The sequence below is a fragment of the Hyalella azteca genome, unplaced genomic scaffold, assembly GCF_000764305.2.
Source record: "Hyalella azteca isolate HAZT.00-mixed unplaced genomic scaffold, Hazt_2.0.2 contig15104, whole genome shotgun sequence".
Classification (NCBI taxonomy): domain Eukaryota; kingdom Metazoa; phylum Arthropoda; class Malacostraca; order Amphipoda; family Hyalellidae; genus Hyalella; species Hyalella azteca.
In genome coordinates this window covers 167,255-186,868 of record NW_025944967.1, presented here as the reverse complement: position 1 = coordinate 186,868, position 19,614 = coordinate 167,255, and the positions used below count along the sequence as shown (strand labels likewise).

At 39.0% G+C, this 19,614-nt stretch overlaps 2 protein-coding genes across 3 annotated transcripts; one reads left to right on the top strand and one right to left on the bottom strand.

Annotated features, from left to right (window-relative positions):
• Nucleotides 1-237: 237 nt before the first annotated feature.
• Nucleotides 238-5,589, top strand: LOC108680724 (homeotic protein female sterile; the record flags this gene model as incomplete). The annotated part of the gene is given in 5 exon segments (XM_018169614.1): nt 238-411; nt 677-781; nt 1,543-1,698; nt 2,237-2,446; nt 2,891-5,589. Coding segments are annotated over 5 exon segments (2,505 nt in total), but the record flags the coding sequence as incomplete, so codon positions are not given.
• A 262-nt stretch (nt 5,590-5,851) lies between these two features.
• Nucleotides 5,852-16,239, bottom strand: LOC108680755 (nuclear pore complex protein Nup85). 2 transcript variants are annotated; one of them, XM_018169654.2, is made up of 18 exons: nt 16,089-16,239; nt 14,111-14,237; nt 13,222-13,408; nt 12,988-13,066; nt 12,693-12,774; nt 11,982-12,103; nt 11,292-11,417; nt 10,845-10,967; nt 9,901-10,137; nt 9,635-9,735; nt 9,022-9,097; nt 8,713-8,729; nt 8,449-8,585; nt 8,020-8,138; nt 7,305-7,407; nt 6,912-7,011; nt 6,426-6,596; nt 5,852-6,104 (listed from the first exon to the last, which is right to left on the bottom strand). In XM_018169654.2, exons 1-18 carry the CDS (start codon nt 16,134-16,136, stop codon nt 5,954-5,956), a joined length of 2,106 nt encoding a protein of 701 aa, XP_018025143.1. In that variant the 5' UTR covers nt 16,137-16,239; the 3' UTR covers nt 5,852-5,953. The 2 variants fall into 2 exon arrangements, with proteins under 2 accessions (XP_018025143.1, XP_018025150.1); XM_018169661.2 differs by lacking the exon at nt 8,713-8,729 and having other exon boundaries at nt 8,449-8,602.
• Between the last annotated feature and the right edge of the window lie 3,375 nt (nt 16,240-19,614).

Below are 19,614 nucleotides of genomic sequence, written 5' to 3'. Positions count from 1 at the left end.
TAAGAATTGACCTGTGGAGCTGCACACAACCTCTTAACTTCCTACTCCTGTTCTGGAACTGTCTGTTGTAACATGTCGACTAAATTTTCCTTATCACAAAAGATGCTGCAAAATAAAATCTCTGATGTAGAAAAAGACCCTTCTCTTGAGACTTCCAGTAATACTCATCTTAGCATGCTTGTACTTGAGAGTTTTGTGTAAATGTGCAATTTATAATTCTTTCCATTTTTTCCCCAGACGGAACTTGATTCAGACCCTGCTCATCCTCGAGGTGTTTTCTTCAAGAATTTGTCCAAAGACACCATCCAGTACAAGAAGATAACTCCTGACCAACTCAACCACCTCAGAGAGATGGATGCTGTTTATTCTGCCCTGGATGCTGTCAAGGAGATCAGCCAAGTTGTCAATGAGGTCAGTGCCCTCAAGATTCTATAAGATTTTTGTAAATGAACAGAGTGAATTAGAAATGTCATAAATAAATGATTGTAAAGTTTTGCTCTTTGATTACATGTATGGTAGTTGTGAACATTGAATAGGTTGAGATGTATTCCTGAAAAGTTTGAGTTGAATTTTAAACTCATGCTCACACATGATCTTAATGATACACATTGAATTTAAATACATAAATCAAAGCACAAGGTTTGCTACAGTCTAATAAACAAACATTCCAATCCAGTCTCTGAATGAGCACCGGACGCGATTCAAGAAGCAACAGAAAAAAGCATCTCAGGAAAAAGCCCGGGAAATCTTTGAACGAATCAAGGAAGTTCTGAAAATCCAGGTAATAATTTGAACTTGAATGAAAGTGTTATGCATACTTTTTTCCAGAAATGAAACATATTTTTGCTTGTTTTTGATTCTTTTTAATAACATGATACGGCAAGAAAGTCAATATGCAATAAGCTTATTAAAATGCATTTCTATATTGGTTACTTATTACACATGTTCATCTTGTAGTTGAGCTGAATTCCAAAGAATATCAAACCTCTTTGTAATATCACTACACCTTAAAAAGGGGTGACCTGGATCATCGATGGGGTGACGGGGACTGTTTTGACATTCAAAAAGAGAAAACCCTATACTCAAAAAGTTTTTGCTCTAGAAAAATTGTGTTGATGTCTTTTGAAGTACCATGAGATAATCAACAAATACAATTAGGAGATATTTTTTACTTTCACTATGTGATTATTTGCATTGCAGAAATGTAAGTGCTGAAATTTGCCCAAGTACCCTTGTCAAGAGTTCAAGTCTCCCCATTTTAAGGCACATCACTGAAATAATTAGTATGAGACTGAAAAACTCTTTAAATGACTGATGGAAATTAAATCCATCTTTTTTTGCATCATCAGTTTGAAATGTTATGGTTTTCAAATTTCTCCAATTTGTGTTTTAAACCTAAGAAATGTGCTTCTAAATTTTTTACTGATAAATCCTTGTTGCTGATAAAAATCTGATCTGAATAAGTTTTTCATTTTTTTTATTTAGTTCAGAAACTCTTCTGTTTTATTATTTCTGTTCTAATTGTACACACTTTTTTGTCAGTCGTGCCTGCAGTTGGCAGTTACGCACCCTGAACTATTCTCTGAACCTCCAAGCGAAGAGCATCCATGTGCCTCAGAGGAGCTCATAGAGAAGCTGCAGCGCATCCATGCACTCATCACTCCTCCACCAGTTACTGAAAGCACCAAGTCTATTGGCGTGAGTTTCAACTTGATGATAAATCTGTATGTGGTAATGTGAAACATTGGGTGAATTGCTGGATAGCAAAAGAATTATTCATTAAGGCTGATTTCAATCTTGAATGAGTAGCAGAAGATATTTCATGATGATTATAGTCAAATGGGGTAAGACAGGATCGCAGCCTTCATGGGGTAAGAAAGGACCAGCCCATGGCGTGCATTCTAATTGCTCTGAATTTAATTTGACAAAAGAATATGTTAGAGCAATCATTGCTTGTCATTTCAGTGCTTGTTTCAACCCTCTTCTGTAAAAAATGAATTTCTGGCTAATTTTCAAAGAAAACCTATGTAAAGAAGGGTCACAAAATAGTTAACCCTGTTTGGGAAATAAGCTCTGTCTAATGACAAAAAATTTTTTGGCCAGGTTTGTGGATGTAGGCAGGTTTACCACTCACCAACTCTCTGTTTGCCACGATCTCTTACTCTCAGTCCTACTGTCCCTTCCAATGTCTTCAAGTTGCTCAGGTATTTCATGGCGTCATTCTATTGTTGTTCAGGATGTTGTTCATAGCTCTGCTCAGCATATTCATCTGTTGGTGGACGGACGTAACAAATTCGTCACGAAAGGAACCACTTACGAGGATATCAAGACCAATTTCATTGATAGTGCGTCCGTTTGCTCGTACTATGTGGAGAAGCCTGTGGAACCTGAGCCAGAGGAGCAGAGCGAACCGGAACAGCCTGCAGCTGACCAGGAATGTGATAAGGTGACCTCTATTTTCTCCCTAGAACTCGTATTTATTTTATTTATTTTTATAAGAATGAGGCTTTTTTATTTTTTATTCATTTTAGTAAGAATGAGGCTTTACTCAGAGTGAACATTTATACACTGTGAATGAGATTCATGTTCTATTCTAGTTTAAGTTGATTCATTTTCGGATTTATCTCACTCCTGATGACCTCGGCATTTGCTAGATTATTAAACAGATGCGTGCATTTTATTTTGTATGCTACCCGCACATTATTCATGGCAAAATTTCCTCTTTAAGTGATTAATCTAGTCTTTCAGTCTAGATTAATATATTGAAGGACAAAATAATTTAACTGTTAGATCTTCTTTCATTTTAAGGCTTTATTTCTGTTGCTTCTCAGAAAATATAAAATGTATCGTAGTCCCAATTATTGCCTCCTAAATGCATTTTCATCTGCAGGAAATATCTGAACCCGAGGCTGCTGTTGGTCAGACAGTTGAAGAAGAAGCCACATCTGGTGATGCTGCCCAGCTTCTGAATCATTCTGGAGATATGATTGCTCCTGTAGCTTCTTTCAACAAAATAGATGACCTAACAATGGCTGCTGCTGGGGCCGTTCCTGTCGATGCTTCTACTACTGCCTTCTTGATAAGAGATGCACAGCCTCCTCCTCCACCTGGCCTGCAGCCACACCCACAACAGCAGCAATCGGCCCCTCTCCTCATGAACGAAGCGCTGCAGCTGCCAAATATTACATCTCAAGAAGCCTTCGTAGCAGCTTTTACTCAACAGCAACAACAGCACCAACAACACCTTCAGGTTATGTTCCAGATGGATCATGAACAGCAACAGAAGAACATTGCCCATCAACAGAAATTGGAACAGCAGCAACGGCAGCAGCACCAGCAGCTGCAGCAGCAGCAGCTCCAACAACAACACCTCCACCAACAAGAGCTCAATCAAAGAGAGGAATTAGAAGACGCGGACGATTGTAACAGCCTTCATAATGATTCTATCAAAGACCTCCTAACTTTGGGCTCATTTGACTTTCTGCAAGAAAGCGTAATAGATAAACCATCTGGAGGCACGTCGTCTACCGTGAGCGAAGTCGCTGTGTACATGGATCCTGCTGTCGTATCTATTGGAAGCGTGAACCCAGCTGAAATGACAGTCACTGCTGATCCTCATGTAGCCCCTGTTGAGCATTACACGACACCTCCTGCACAACACTCCGTCACCCAATCATCCGTTTCTGCACAGAATTTGCCTCACTCCATTAATAATCTCGCCGCCATTCCTACTCCTAATTTCCCCCCCACCGTTCCACCTCCTGCCACGAGTCTATCTAACGTTCCACCTCCCCCAATTCACTCTAGTAACTCTAGACAGCCTCCTGCTCCTCATCAACTTGAGGCAGAGCAGTTCTTCAGTCATGCACCCCCACCTTCACACAGCTCCACCTACGCCCCCGATGCTTTGGCGTATTCCGTCCCTCCACCCTCTGCCGCTGCTCCTCCCCAGGCAGCACTGACTCCTACTTTGGACAACACTCCCAACCCCCCTCCGCCAATTCCACTCCCTCAAGAACATACGTCTTCAAGTTGGGATCAACCCAGTCAAAGTTGGAGCGACGATCAGCCGCAAATGAACGGCGGCGTTCAGACATGCACTTCTCCTGGCGCTGAAAATCAGTCCTCATCCACAGACTGGAGCGCTGCTCCTATTGAAGACAAAAATCGCCGCAACAGAAGCTGGGGATCTGAAGAGGGTGATGGCAACATGGGAGGAAATTGGAGCGACGTTCGTAGTCCTCCTCGACCCGCAATGCAGCCACAGCAGCAAGATGAGTATGACCGCAAGATGGGCGGTGGCAGCGGTTACAGGAATGGACCTCCCAATCGCATGAGGCGTGACAACGAGGTTGATGATTATGGCAGTGGTCACGATGAGGGCTCGTATTGGGGCGGTGAGGAAGATTACGACGACCGCAGAGGCAGTATGTATTCCCGAGGACGAGGTGGACGTGGCCGAATGAATACTAATCACAACAACGGAGGTTATCGCGGCAGAGGTGGTTTCAGCTCTAACGGCTATCAGAACAGCAACCGAGGAGGCTATGGAGGACCCCAAAGCTTCAGGAATCGCGGCGGTATGGGTGGTCCCAGCTCCGGCGGCTTCAGAGGAATGCGAGGTGCCAATAGAGGTGGCATGCCACGTGGAAGTGGTGCTGGTGGTGGTGCCGGTGCCAGTGCTGGCGGCGCGTACAGGAATAGTCGCAGCAACTACTCCTCAGTACAGAGACCCTACTACGGGCAATAACGCTCCTCTTCGATATTGGCCTCTTAACAAAGCAACCATTGATTAGGGTTAGGCTGCTTAGGTTTAACTGCGGGCACTTCTTGCTACAACTACTAGCTGTAAGGAATTTGAAAGGAATTTTCTAAAATTTGATTGCCAGCCTTTTATTTCTGTCAGGTTATGTAGCGGTCTCTTTTTCGTTTTTAAGATACGTGAGAGGTTGAGGTGTTCTTCAGCTCATTCAACAAATAAAGCAGGTTTTATTATTTCAATGATGTAAGGCAATGGATCATCAAAATCACCTGTTATCCAATAGAATGTTTAATGCTATAATTTCCAATTAGACTCGTCTTTGCATTTGCCCATGCCGGCTTTATTCGACCCCCACGAGCGGCCAGAGTCGCTGCGACGCTTATCAAAGTTGCGGGGTTCTTTAGCTATGCTGTTGAATCTTGGCTCTGTTTGTATGTCGTTTATCCTGTATACTTTGTATTCCACGTCTATTCTGTCCCTCGCACATCTTGACCAATATTGTTTTCGATAGTTTGTATAACTTGAATCCGTTGGTGTTATTCCTTAAGATAGCAAACAATGCTTTTTATGATAAGCTTGATGCTTGTGATCAATAAGGAATATTGAGCGACCCTCGTTTTTTTATTAGTACAGTTTGATCAGGTAGATCTTTCGTGCTATCTTAAGACATCGTTCATTTTTTTGGCGTCGATGTAATCGCCGTGCGGAAATTAATTTTCGCACTTTTAGGCTTTAATAAGGCGCGTTACTGATGGCAGCGCAAGTTTTTTTATTAGAATATTCCTTTCATTGGCACATGCAGGAATTATATGTATTGCAACATGAAATTTTTTGTTTCATTTTCACAATTCGCTATAACTGCCTCTACCTAAAAGGATATGTTCATGTTGACATGTGCAAGTAAACCACTAGCTTCGCGGGTGTATATCAATTGATATGGCTCTGGCTGTCTCGAATGAGTGACTCCGCAGAGGCATTTACTGCCTACGTACTAAGAGACCCGCTACTTCCAGCCTGTGACTAGAGGGTTACGCTCGCCATTCCCGTGCCCATTAGCGCAAGAGGTGAGGTTACAAATCAAACTTTCTTTCAATTCATTTTTTATTTCCGGGAAGCTTTGAGAGTGCTGCACGGAAGACGTGAAAATCTGAGTGAAATGACAGAAGACATTTCATTCTCTAAATTAGAAGACTATGCCGCTGAAATACCCGACATAGCTGTGACAGAATGAGAGCTGCTCTCTGTCACGATAGCTCTTGCGAGGTTGTGTGCGAGACAAGTTCGTAGTTCGTGCTCGCGCTGCGTGAAGGCGCGAACTAACCCGCACTCCATCGCCACTGCGCTGTTAACACAAAAAAACGTTAATACAGCAGTGGATACCTTGGCAAAAATCACTACACTTATTAAGCTCAGTTTAGTTGAAATTGTGTATCAGTTTCTAAAATACCCCAGTCGGCTGCTCCGGGAACTGGCATCACAAAACGTACCGAGCTTGTTACACTCTAAACGGAGTGTAATGCAGTACATATTTTGTGTAAGCGTGTGTAAGTTTCAAATTGTTTACTGTTAGACACCAAGTAAACCCTGTTCAGGCAAGGTGGCTTAGTGGACCAGTTTACAGTGTTCCAATAAGAATAAACTTGTGAAAGAAGGCAGTACGTGCCTGCCGCGGTCGCGCGAGTTGTCGCGCTGGAACTTGTCGACGACTGAGTTGAGGCAGTACATGAGCTCGTACGTGTGCGCTGCCGTCACCACGATTTCGTCGTCTTTGTCTTGGCTATCTTCTGATGACTGCAGCAGAGGGAGCACATCAAGCAGCAGCACTGGCCAAAAACTACAAAAAAAATACATTAGAACTTATATTACATGAATTTTTATGCATATTAATCAGTTTAATTGGCCACATACTATTTCCCACTCATTTGCTACTTGTAGAAACATCAGCAGCATGCGTTGAGAAACTAAAATTAAATCAATGTCAATGTTCGTTGGATGGAAAATTTTGAGGTGTTGCTCGCTCGCTATCTCATCTGGATAGGCCCGATAATAAATTTTATTATATACATACAAATCCAGTTCATCGCCATGTGCTGTGAGAATTATGCTATTTATGTCATAAATGAGGCAAAGAGAACTATTTCGAACTGACTATTGAGGTGCAAGCTTTGAGGAGATGAGCGTCACGAGGAGGTCAGCTGCCTGCTTGCGGTCGCCTCGGTTGTACAGCGAATGAAACTCGCGGTATTTCCCTGTGCAGGTATTGTTTACAACTGAAATTTTCTCTCCGAAACATTGGTTGTTACATCACGTAAATTAGTTCTCACTAGCAATCGCAAACTCAAGTTTTTATCTTGGAAAATGGTATCTATGGGTTAAATATTTCAAGTTGTGAATTCGGCGTAGATTTGATGTAGATTGGTGAATTTGGTGTGGATTTGATTAGTCTAATTAATTAAAGTTGACTTAAAACTACTAAGAACAAAAATTGGAATATATACGCAAATGATTTTACAATTGAATAAATATTCACAGTTCAACATACCCAGGAAAGTGAGCGTTTCGGAGAGCAGCATGGTGGGCCCGAGATGGTCCAACAACAGGGCCGAGGACTGGAACTCTCCTGATGTTAGGTAGCGGTGCAAGACCTGACGTAACAATAATAACCACTGCAGTTGTGATTAGCCAGTACCTTCATCAGCGTCTCTTTATTTAATGAATAAGAAGCAGTTCTATGAAGCATCATGACTCATAATGATCATAATGTGTCAGTCAAGCGCTGAGGAAACATTCACAAAATAATTCATAGGAGAGTTTGCAGGAGGCAAAAGACAGGCGTGAGAAAGATGGAAACTAAATTGCTTCAGAACAGAAATTTTTAAAATAAAAATGGTTACAAATGAATTTTACAAAATGCATGGTTCTAGTTAGATTCAGGGCAGGATGTTGAAGCATCGGAAATAATGTCAATGCATGTAAATATAAGCATTCAGTTAACATTATTTGCATTTAAAATAATAATGTGAGATACCTGAAGGACACTTGACTGTTAAACTAGTATACACTAGCAATAGTCCTGCCCATCTTCCTCTCTGCTAGTGATGCGTGGACGCGGCGTAAGTCACATGCCTCACCTGGCACGTCACATGCCTCACCTGGCACGTCACATGCCTCACCTGGCACGTCACATGCCTCACCTGGCACGTCACATGCCTCACATGACACGTCACATGCCTCACCTGGCACGTCACATGCCTCACCTGGTGCGCCGTGTGCGATGTGAAGGGCGCGTCCTTGGCTCTCACCGCCCACCAGATGGCGGCGGCCAGGCGCCCCTCGTTGGCAGCCCTGCGTCCCATGACGCGACACACGCCGCGTACTAACGCAATGGCTCGCGATATTTAAATGATAAAATATTTCTATGATATAAATAAACGATATTTCTCGATAAAATGAACTCAGACCAACATCTTTAATATATATAATCTGGCCATACTATTAAATGCCATTGTTGCTTGTATGAGCAAAATGACAATACTGCATCACATTAGATTTTAATCATATATAGGATAAAAAAGATTTATAATATTGCACCAACGGCTATTCTTCAATAGGACCATTAGCATTTAGCGATAATCTATTGGGTAAAAATTGCCATTCAACGTTGAAAATGAGCAGATGCAACTGACCAACGTGTTCTAGGTTCCTTTGCTCCGCCATGTTGATGACTTTATGAGCCTTGGCATCTGATGTGAGGGGCACGCGCTCGAGCAGCAGCGAGGTGAGGGGAGACGCGTCCTTCACGCCCTCGGTGCCGCAGTAGTCGAGATACACGATGCCAACCTGCCACAGTCAGGGTAGTTAGGGTCTGAACACGCGTTAACCTGTCGAGATACACGATGCCAACCTGCAACAGTCAAGTAGTTAGGGTCTGAACACGCGTTAACCTGTCGAGATACACGATGCCAACCTGCCACATTCACGGTACACATCAATGGAGACAAGCTGTAGAAATTATTTTCTAACTTCTTTCTGGCACACGATTTTCCCGAGAATAAAAAATTAAGTAAAAACATGAACTGTGCGCTCCTTTACCTCATGTGAATAATTACTAGTTATTAAATCAGAAAGTTACCATAAACCAAGTAATTGACATAATAAAAATGTAGGTACTAGCATTAACCAACCACTACCGTGAATTCCAGTAAATTAGAACAAAAAAGTGAGACAAGCCACGCTGAGCGTTGACTAGACTGCATTACCTGCCAGAGGCTGGGATGACCTGCGAGCTCGAGGGCGTAGTCTTGTACTATACTTTCCCTCATTGCAGCAAGAGACCTGCACAGCATTACGATAAAGTTTTATGTTTGTATGTGCCACGAGCGATTCATATGGCAAAAAAAATTCTTCAACCTCAGGTTGGTTTGGTGTTATCAGCAGAAGAAGAAACTACTGACATCAGTTCAGCGCAAACTGTTCAAAAACTGGAATAAATCCGAATAATGAAATGAGTCAGTGATCCAAGATAAGGTATGTGCATCAGTCATCCAAAATATTACAATATTTACCCATGTGGGTAAATCAATTTTCTTATTCATATCTTTTTCCAAACTCAATTGAAGAATTTATGGAGCATTTGATGGTTAAATGCCTCGACGCTTGTTGGCTACTCATTCTGTTCTAAACTGTCAACTTGTAATAATTTATATTCTTATTTTTACGATATTCTTCAATAGTGAATTTACAATTTATTAGGAATGTAATGAGCCTTATCCCACTCCATTTCAAGTCAGATTAATTCGTCCTAACTAATCCAAAATTCATTTCTGCGTAAATAACGTCGTTAATAGTTGAGGTGAGGAGTGCATAACTGACAGTTGAGTGTGGCGTTGAGAGGCCAGAGCGTGGTGAAGGAGGTCCGTGAGGTGCGCACCGAGCCACAGGTTATCGAGCGTTTGTTGGCATCCACGCACAACCTGCAACACTCGATGGCTCACTCCAACTCTGACGTTTATTGATATGCTTAACTTGGATCGTTGCTATATTTAGCCAAATACAATATTTCACACAACACTAAATATATTTCTTCAGCAAACAATATCTTCCTGTGCTCACCTATGCATAGGAAGCAAGTGTCTGACCTGCAGTGCGTCGCCCTGCATGGCTGAGAGCAACAAAGCGTCGAGGGCGGAGAGCTTGACGCAACACTCGGTGATGGCGCGAGTGGCCGCATCGTGCAGCCTGTGCAGCTTGACGTTGGGCTGCGTGAACAGCAAAGTCGCCAACAGGTGCGGTACCCAACAACCTCCACGGTCGTTGCGGTTGCCTTCGCCACACATCGTTACGCTTAGTATGCTTGCTGAATTTCCGCACATTATCTGAAAAATATATGTCTGTAGATGAATTTACGGCACATTGATAGATTGCACATGATTCAAAACGAACATGTGGTCACAATCTCGATATCCACAACCCCATTAGAATTAAGTCATCAAAGAGGTAATTAATAAACGACATAGCCATTACCACAAAAAAAAAAACAATGAAAATAAATTATTTTTCAGTTAGATGTTTACTTGATGTTAAGCATAGTTCAACCATTATTGAAAGACTATTTGATGTCACGTTACAGCTGGGTTGTTTTAGTAGCAGAAAGTACTTGCAGCTCATACTGAAAATGTTACTTAAGACGAACATAGAATGCAGCAAAAATTATGTGAAAGAAGTACTGCTTGAATAATGTATCACCAGGTACAATGCTTTTGAGACTAGAAGCCAACATCAATGTCTTAGATTCACACATACAGACTAGAAGCCCATACCCTTGCAAGTCTCGTATTCATACCATGCAGACTAGAAGCCCACACCCATGCAAGCCTCGTATTCATACCATGCAGACTAGAAGCCCACACCCATGCAAGCCTCGTATTCATACCACACAGAGACTAAAGGCACACATCCAAACAGGTCTTGTATTTGTATCACCCAGAATCGAGACCCACATTCATGCAGGTCTTATATTTACACCACACAGGACCTCAAGGCCCTGTCTCATGTCTATTCAGTTAGCACACTGAGCAGTAACCTCGGCGAGTTTCTTCAGGTGACTCCACGCGGCAAACTCTCCTCCCTGGAGTCTGTTCTCACACTCAGCTTGCCAATGCTGCCAACGAAGCATAAACTCCCCATCTGATACTCCGCTGTACAGCTGGAATATAGAATATTGTCATGTCAATTGGCTAGTTTATTTTATTGTCAATTGGCCAGTTTATTCACTTAAACAACCAAAATTTTCCAAAAGGAAAATTAGCTTATCTGAACTCAACTTGGCACCAACGGGAGTCTTAAAATAGAACATTCTCATGTACTAACATAATTTGACGTCTTACAAAAATTACAACTTACACTGGTAAATGCAATTGGAATAAAAAGACAATTTTTTCATATTAAGATACGAACAATTCTTAGCCTAGTTATTATAATAAGAATCTTTAATGGAATCTTTTCAAATCAAATTGTTGTCGGCTCGAACCTGATACGTCGGCATCTTCCTGAGAATTTCTTCAATGGCCACAAAGGCGTCAGTGTGGCAGTAGGGATGTTGCTGCAGCATTTGTCTGGCATCAGACATGCGGCCTTGGCAAACCAACTCATAAATCTGCACACGCCGTCAAACAATTTACACACTTGCTTGAAAAATTTCCCGATAACGCAGGAAAAAAATTAACATTAAAACGAATCGGCAACTCAAATGTGAAAACAATCAAGTATAAAACTTAGGAGATACCATAAAATTTATAAAATATACATTAAAATTGAGTAAACAAATTAAATTAATGAATAAAATTTGAAAATGATATATTTGTTGTCGTACCTGAGCACCTGTATATACTTCTTATAAATGTTACTCTAACAGCAGTGACACATAAAATAATTTTGCTAAGGAGATCACACAGCTATCAAAAATATCCTCTACTCTAAGATTCCTACTAATAATACAAACGTGAGTGAATAGACGCTCGAACACAAATTAAAACAATCCCTATTGACTGGACACGAGAATCCATGAACTATTTTTACAAGTGAGCAACTTGCTATAACTGCAAGCGACTCTTAAGTCCCTCAAATAAAATATGCACAGCTTTAGAATCATGGTAATATACACACTAAGTAATGCAGATAAATTAAGAATAAGGAAGAGGATATTGGCCCGCTGACCAACCGTTTGCCAGTACAGGTTGTGCTGAGACGGGTCCTCTTCCGCCATGATTTTGACCATCTGCTCGGTACAGGCAGGGTAGTGCAGACGAACCCAGCACACCAACTGACTCAAAATTAAACTTCCTGTAACAAACACATATCTAATTTTGGTAATGATTATCCGAGTACATTAGAAGCCAACTATCCAGAAAACAATACAATTGTAATCATGATATAGATCATACGCCACTAGATGCACGTGCAAGTATTGTATGCATCATTGTTTTACACCTTTGCGCATGCTAGCATCGTCGTTAAACGGGGCGCTGGATAAAAGCAAACCCCCCAACCTGAAGATTAGATATTTTTAGATACCAATTTAATGATTGAAAATTTATATCTCGTCAGGAGATTTGATGTTTGTTCTTATGCATTTAATCTTCATAACTAAATAAATAAATGGCATATACACTAAGAACTAGTTAGGCTTGAGAACATACATTCAGTTTCAATTATTAAAGCCTGCATGCATTAAGGAGAGCTATTTTCAAAGTTTGCACGAGAAAACAAAACTTGTAACTAGTTAAACCTTTCAAACTCTATAATTACTTTTTATTCCACACCATTATGCAGGAAAATCAGTGCAAACCTCATTCTTACGTGATTTGCATCAAATTATTGAAATAATTTATGGAAAACAAGAGAAAAAATTCAGTTATTAATTTGATCCTACCAGGCCGCGAGTCCACAAAGATAATTTCAACCAAGCCCAAGAGCAGCTCCATCTTGTAGAGCAGCTGACACTGTCCCGCCATCTGGGGAAATGTGATATTCGTTCAAGCACTGGTAATGGGATCCCATTCTAGTATATTGTTCAATATTTCATTTTTGAATAGATTTTATTAAAAGTATTCTCCATCTATTTTGACTCTGCAAATTTTTGTCAGTAACTATGCATTCATGAAACACAGTTTATAAAATAAGTTATTGTCCAGGTCTTGATCATCAAATTAGATTGAATGACAAACCTCCTGATATTCATCACTGTCAGGCTCAAGCTTGTCCAAGTCACTGTTTAGTGAACACACACATGCCTGAAGCATGGACCTGTAGATAATATAAATATTATTGATAACGGCGCTCAATGCTGAAAATATTTACAGTCATAATCTAACTTAATCAAGTAAAATGTTTGTTTTACTGATGGTGTCTTCATGAGACTGAATACTAGTGTGTGTAGCGGGCAATAATAATGAACCTACCTGTACTCCCGACTTTTATTGATGAGAGCTGAAGTTAAATCAAGTGGGTCATCGCCCTCCCTAGGGGTGGCATCCTCCACCATGCCCTGGAGACTCCTGAAGGTGCCCATGGCTTCGTTCACAAGTTGACGAGAATGTCGCGAGAAGAGCCAACTTTTGGGTGACAGATGTTGTATTATAGACACTCCTGGGGATAATGAAATTTATTGAGTTATGTACATTAAATGAGAACATTGACAATTTAACAATAACAAAATTATGTTAAAAAAATAATTTTGATTAAAAGGCATAAACCTTTCTTGTCAAAAATCCTAGTTTGAAAATTAAATAAAAAGATCTATGAAAAAGATCAAGCATCTTTTTAACCCAGGTATTTCCTTTTTCCCCATATCCTGCTGAATGCATGAAGATGAGCACACGAATGCAAAAAATTGCTGAGCATAATTGCTTTTGCATTGGGGCTAATAATTTGAAGGGTACTCAAATTTTGTACAGAATAAATAAAAATGAACTTATACTTATTATTTTTTTAACAAAAATCATGTCTACAAAATTTAAAGAAACCAGTTATTTCATTCAACAAAAAGTTTATTTGTACCTATTTTCAAAATTATTTATGTTGGAATTTGGATCCAAAACTACAGCAATAAAGCTATAGAATAAATTGTTGAAGCAATAACTTGTCCCTTAGAATGGTTTATCTATTGCCAGGACCTGGAACATTTTTACTGAAAATTCTTAAGAAAATTTTCTGGAATACCAAAACTATTTTTGCTCGACTGTAGCTGCACATCATCTACTTCCACATAAAATGTTTATAAATATAAATTATATGCATATCAATGCACTGCTTGAAGATTAAACTGATAAAAAGACCAAACATGCCAACCTTTGTTTGCTTCAGCGGATGGTGTCGGCATGGAAGGCTGGAGTGCCGGGTAGACAGCCAAGCTGTGAACTCCCACACTCTGAGCATAATGTCCTCTGTAGTTCTCAGCATTGTTATTGCTGATCACCTGAAAACATAAACCAAGATAAAATTAATAATTGTGTGAACCACTAAATGAAATACTTTAATCTAGTGTGAGTTCCTTTCTAATTTTGCCCTCTGGTATCCATCTTGTATTAGGTTTGAAGTCTTAATCTCAGTCTGAATTCCAGTTGGTTTATGGCAAGTTTGGGTCTGGTGCATATGGGCATTGGATGCATGTAGTAATTTGGATTGCAATATCACAATTAGGAAAATCTTATTTATCATGAAGTAAAGAGAACATATAAATATATTCTTATATACTTTGAAAAGAAATTTATTTAAACATGATTGCAAGATTGATTAACCTATTGAATTCAATAACAATTTCGTTTTATGGTCTCTCATTTAGAAATTCTTTCAACTTTATTTTTTAGAGGAACTTTTAGTAAACAAGCTTACATTCTTAGAATTTATCAATTTTATACATAACGTCATGTTAATAATAATAAATAGTAGCTCAATATCAATGGAACAAAAGAAACAGCTGTATTCATAATGCCAGGATAAATCCAAGCACTACTAGATAGGAGTAAGAAATTTGTATTAAATCATCATTTCAGAAAATGCATTGCAGCTTCTGAACAGACACTGAGGTCTTCCTACTAGCCAAAATTTGGCTAGTATGTATGGACTATGTCTATAGATGATTTTCTTTGGTAGGTTAACTGTCCTATTATTTAAGTAGTTTCAGAGTACAAACGTGTTTCAATTGAACCCAAAAAAGCCGATAATCTCCATTCTTCAACACTTTTCCATGCAATCATACATAGAAATACATTGAAGCTTATTTCTTCAACCTAGACGATTATAAACAACAATCAACAACATTTCAAAATGAATCTTTTTTGTAAATCTTGAATGTAAAATTTGCAAATGTCAACTGACCAAGAACATTACCTGCTTACAGGTGCAGGTAGGTAGTTGAAGTAATAGAAATATATAAAACACCAATTCAATAATATTTGAAGATGTATGTGTTATATAAACTGAGTTCAATCATACAGAAAAATATAATGAAAAATTATTAAGTTATATAAATTAGTACAAATATGCATGATAAAAAGGTGCAATCCTGCATCACTTTGCTGTCCAGGTAATAGATATGTACCTACCATACATATTTCATGATCTGCAAATTTCAGACACTAGAAGCATAATGAGGTCAAAATGACTTCAAATTGCATCGTAAAATAGGCATAAAATACGAACAGTTTATTTGATTGCCATAAAATTTGGAGACTTATTTTTTGTTATTATATATTTGATTACTTTATAACAATTGGATACATCAACTGTATTCAGTACTAATTGAGTGCTCTACCACAATGTGGTCATTGAGACCTCATAATATATTTTTATAATAACACATTGGCAGCAGGATTGGATGAAGAGCACATACGTACTGCTCTTTGCCTTGTAATGACATGTCACAGAGGTTGCTTACCAACAAATTAGAAACTGTTACGCTAAAAATTAGTAAAATTAACAATTAAAATGTTATTTTATTCATCCAATTGGGTTCTGGAGGCAAAAGAGACTTATTTATGCATTTTTACTGCATGATGTCAGAATGAACTCAAACAGTGTTTTAAGGTGGTGCACAACTGCTGTGCTTCTAGTGTTAAGAACAAATTAGGGGTGTGGTATGATGGGCTCATAATAACTGATTGGCATAAAAGTATCTCATACGAAAACCAGAAGACATAATAAGAGGGTTTTCAAGGAATAGTTCATTTTAAAATACAACTTCATTCCTACATAACAGTAAGGTTAAATGGCATTATACTGTATAGGTCATACAAATCCACTCTTTAATTATATAAATATTACTCACATAGAATCGGCTGGAAATCATTTCCTCCAATTCCATCATAGAAGGCATTGTGGGAGTATAAAATGAAAGGACTAATTTCCCAAATTATTATTCAGTGAATTGAAATCTGCTAAAACTGTAAAACAAAAACATGTTATAATTGCATTTTTTCACACGTTTTCATATTAAAAATGCAAACATTAATTATTGAAATCAACTTGTAAAATGCAAAACAGGCATACCAGTATCTGTGTGAAGCTTCCACCAAAAGTTTGTTGGTAATACTTTAGATTAAAGTGCATCAAAAAAAAAGTTTTTTCTAATTATATGTTTTTTGGGGTGTAGATTAAGAATCTGAAATCCGTTTTTGGCGGTCGGCAATGGAAATTTTTAATGGAACCTGTTCCTAACTGGACCTAACCTGCGAGGTTTTCATTGATTGGCTAGATTTTTCAAGCCGCCCAACGGACTACAAACATAGAAAAAATCTATTGGCTAGGTTTTTCCGGCCGCCAGACGGACTCCGTACATAGAAAAAAAACTAGCCGATCAACGAAAACCTCGCAGGTTAGGTCCAGTTAGGAACAGGTTCCATTAAAAATTTTCGATGCCGACCGCCAAAAACGGATTTCAGATTCTTAATCTACACCCCAAAAAACATATAATTAAAGAAGAAAAACACCCTTTTTTTGGATGCATTTAATCTAAAGTAATACCACTTTGTTTCTACTTCAATAGTAAGTCTAACAAGAAAAATAACCTAGAATTAAAATGAAAACCAAATTATAATTTGAAGATCACACAGCAAATTAAGTTGCATCAACTGAAATATTTATTAATGAACAAAGAGTAAAATTTTTTAATAAAGACGCAGCACCAGCTATGCTGCTATGGTTAATTATCCACATTTCTTTGCATGTTACTGTAGTAGAAACTGAAAAATGCCACCAGGGTCACCAACCATCAAAGCAATAGTGAGTGATAGTCAAGCTATGTCTAATAAAACAGCATAGATTAGACTACAGAAATAAAGATTTTGTTAAATAATGTCAATGCCAAAATTATGTTTTTTAAACTTAATTTTCATTGCAAGGAATTGATTCAAATAGTGTAAAAGAAGGTGGCCTGGTTGAAACATGCTACCTTGTAGACTAAGTAACATGTCAAGTGTCAAGGACACATAAGTTGTGACTCAGCAAAAACTGTACATACCTTGCCACTTGTCACCAAAAAACTGCACAATACTGGACTCCTAGTTAGAACTTAGATTCATAGAGTTCAACTGTCACATTGTAACCAGGTGCACTAGGTAGTGGGTGGAACAAACTCATTCACTTAGTGAAAATTTACTGTTAGATTGCTTGTCACAGAAAATGGGAATTAATGAATAATTAGGGTTTTGTTTTATTAAAGTATTTATTTTTATTTATTAAAAAATAAGCCAAAATATTAAAAAGTTTATACATATAAAATTTGTTGCCCAAAACTCATAATTAGGATCACATCAATAAACATTTAAGTAAACCTTCACTCCTTCAGGAATCAGGATTGAGACATATCACAACAAGAGAAGGGAAAGACTATGCAAGATCACCCCACTACATAACAGATCCGCAGTCAGATTTCAATCCCTGTGGGAAGGATCACTTACCGTGGCAGGGCCAAGGCTGTTCAACATCCTACCGAAGGATCTAAGAGAGGGGGAGTTGACGCTGGAGACCTTCAAGAGACAACTGGACGTGTTCCTGGACACATAGTGACAAACCACGGAATTTGTAGAATCAGTTCATTTTTAATTTCCTCATTTACTTACAATTTAAACCAATTTCTTATGTATGATAATGCAGGTATCCAGAATATTTTACTGGTTTACATATAGGACTCAAAAATGAACTTGAGGGTTCTGGCCCCCTGGGCACTGGGCAGTGGGCACAATCCCAAATTGACCTCCCCTGCAACACTACCAGTGGTGAAAACTGAGAACTTGAGAAGCAAGCAACAGCATCGTGCATCAGGTGGCCCAAATGAGGGCGGATGAACAATAATCTGAGGCGGCGCTGCGGCAATCAATCGTGGCCTGGGACTGCTATGTCCCAAACAAATACTAAGGTAACAAAACTAAACTTCCAGTATACATATAGGTACATTATATTTTATTCATTTATTTATTTATTTTATGTATTTTTTTTAATGTTCATTTTACGTAACTTAGTATTAAGACATTGCTTGAAACCCTTGATTTCATGAATAATGTTATTATTACGAAAGATCTTTCACAGCTCTGCCCTGTTTTGCAGCTCCGCCTTGTTCTGCGACTCTGCCGTGTTCTGCGACTCTGCCGTGTTCTGCGACTCTGCCGCGTTCTGCGACTCTGCCGCGTTTTGCGGCGCTGCCGTGTTTTGTGGCGCTGCCGTGTTTCGCGGCTCTGCCGTGTTCCACGGCCCTGCCGTGTTAATTGCCCCTGCCTATATGTAAAATTGAGTTCACACAGCAACTGGAAAAAAAAACAAATGAATATACCTAAATATACATGCAATAAGACTGTCTATTGAATTATTTGCCATGGAATGGGATTTAGTAAAGTTAATTTAACTTTAAGAATGACAGAACAAAGAAAAGGATAAGGAATTAGGGAATACATATATTATTGAGTATTTGAGTTTAAACAGTCAAGGGCAAATGAATGCAAGTCTGATCTAAGGATCTTTAAAGTGTAAAAATTATTTAAGAAAACAATTAAAGTAATTATCACAAGTAAAAGCATCACACTGTAAATTAATTAGGCTGACAAAAAGGAAAAGAACCAATTTAACAGTCATTGTTTGACAAATGATAATACCTGTCCTAGACTGAACAAGAACTGAGGAATTGCGAAGTGCAAACCAAGGTTGGGTAGATCCTGCATAGCAATTCAACATATTTCACAAATCACAATCACTCCTCATCAAACTGATTCGAACACTCCCAACAATACAGTGTGTGTGTGCTTTGCTGAAGGTGAAGAGATGACCAGTGACCTCACTCAGGCCAACTGTCACACCTGGACTGTGGAGTGTGGACATCATACATGGCATTAATTGCTGGCTTTCCAAATTTTCCACTCGCAGCCACAGTCAAATTTTTCTTGCTTGTAGGAGGTGGCTGTTATTTCAGGATTTCCCTGGCCTATTATTTCCAGATAGATGGCAATTGCTTGGGTTGCTGCTATAATTTTCATGGTTTCCAAAGATCTTTAACTGTCTTGATTCATAGCTGGCATTGTTGTTTTTCTTGGTATTTCCAGACAACTGGTGATTCATCTTCTTGGTATTTCCAAATAACTGGTGGATTTATGTTTCATTTCCAAATTACTTCTCCTATGGCTTGATACTTCTTCAAAGGGTTCCAAGGCGTCCAGTACTGGTAAGAAATTTGGTAACTGCTTTAATGATAAGATGTGAATGCTTTGACTTTGAGCAACGAAACAGGATTCTCTTCTTCTTCTTCTTGTTTGATGATTACTGGAGCTTTGGAGACCCGTCCATGTAGCTCCACGTCTGCAGGGGGA

Excerpts from the sequence above, each read along its gene's own strand:
- LOC108680755 (XM_018169654.2), bottom strand. The coding sequence starts at position 16,136 with ATGCCTTCTATGATGGAATTGGAGGAAATGATTTCCAGCCGATTCTAT. Across the intron at positions 11,418-11,981 it reads ACAACCTGTACTGGCAAACG|ATTTATGAGTTGGTTTGCCA; the intron begins GTTGGTCAGCGG and ends CGGCGTGTGCAG. Across the intron at positions 6,105-6,425 it reads AACTCGCGCGACCGCGGCAG|CGCAGTGGCGATGGAGTGCG; the intron begins GCACGTACTGCC and ends TTGTGTTAACAG.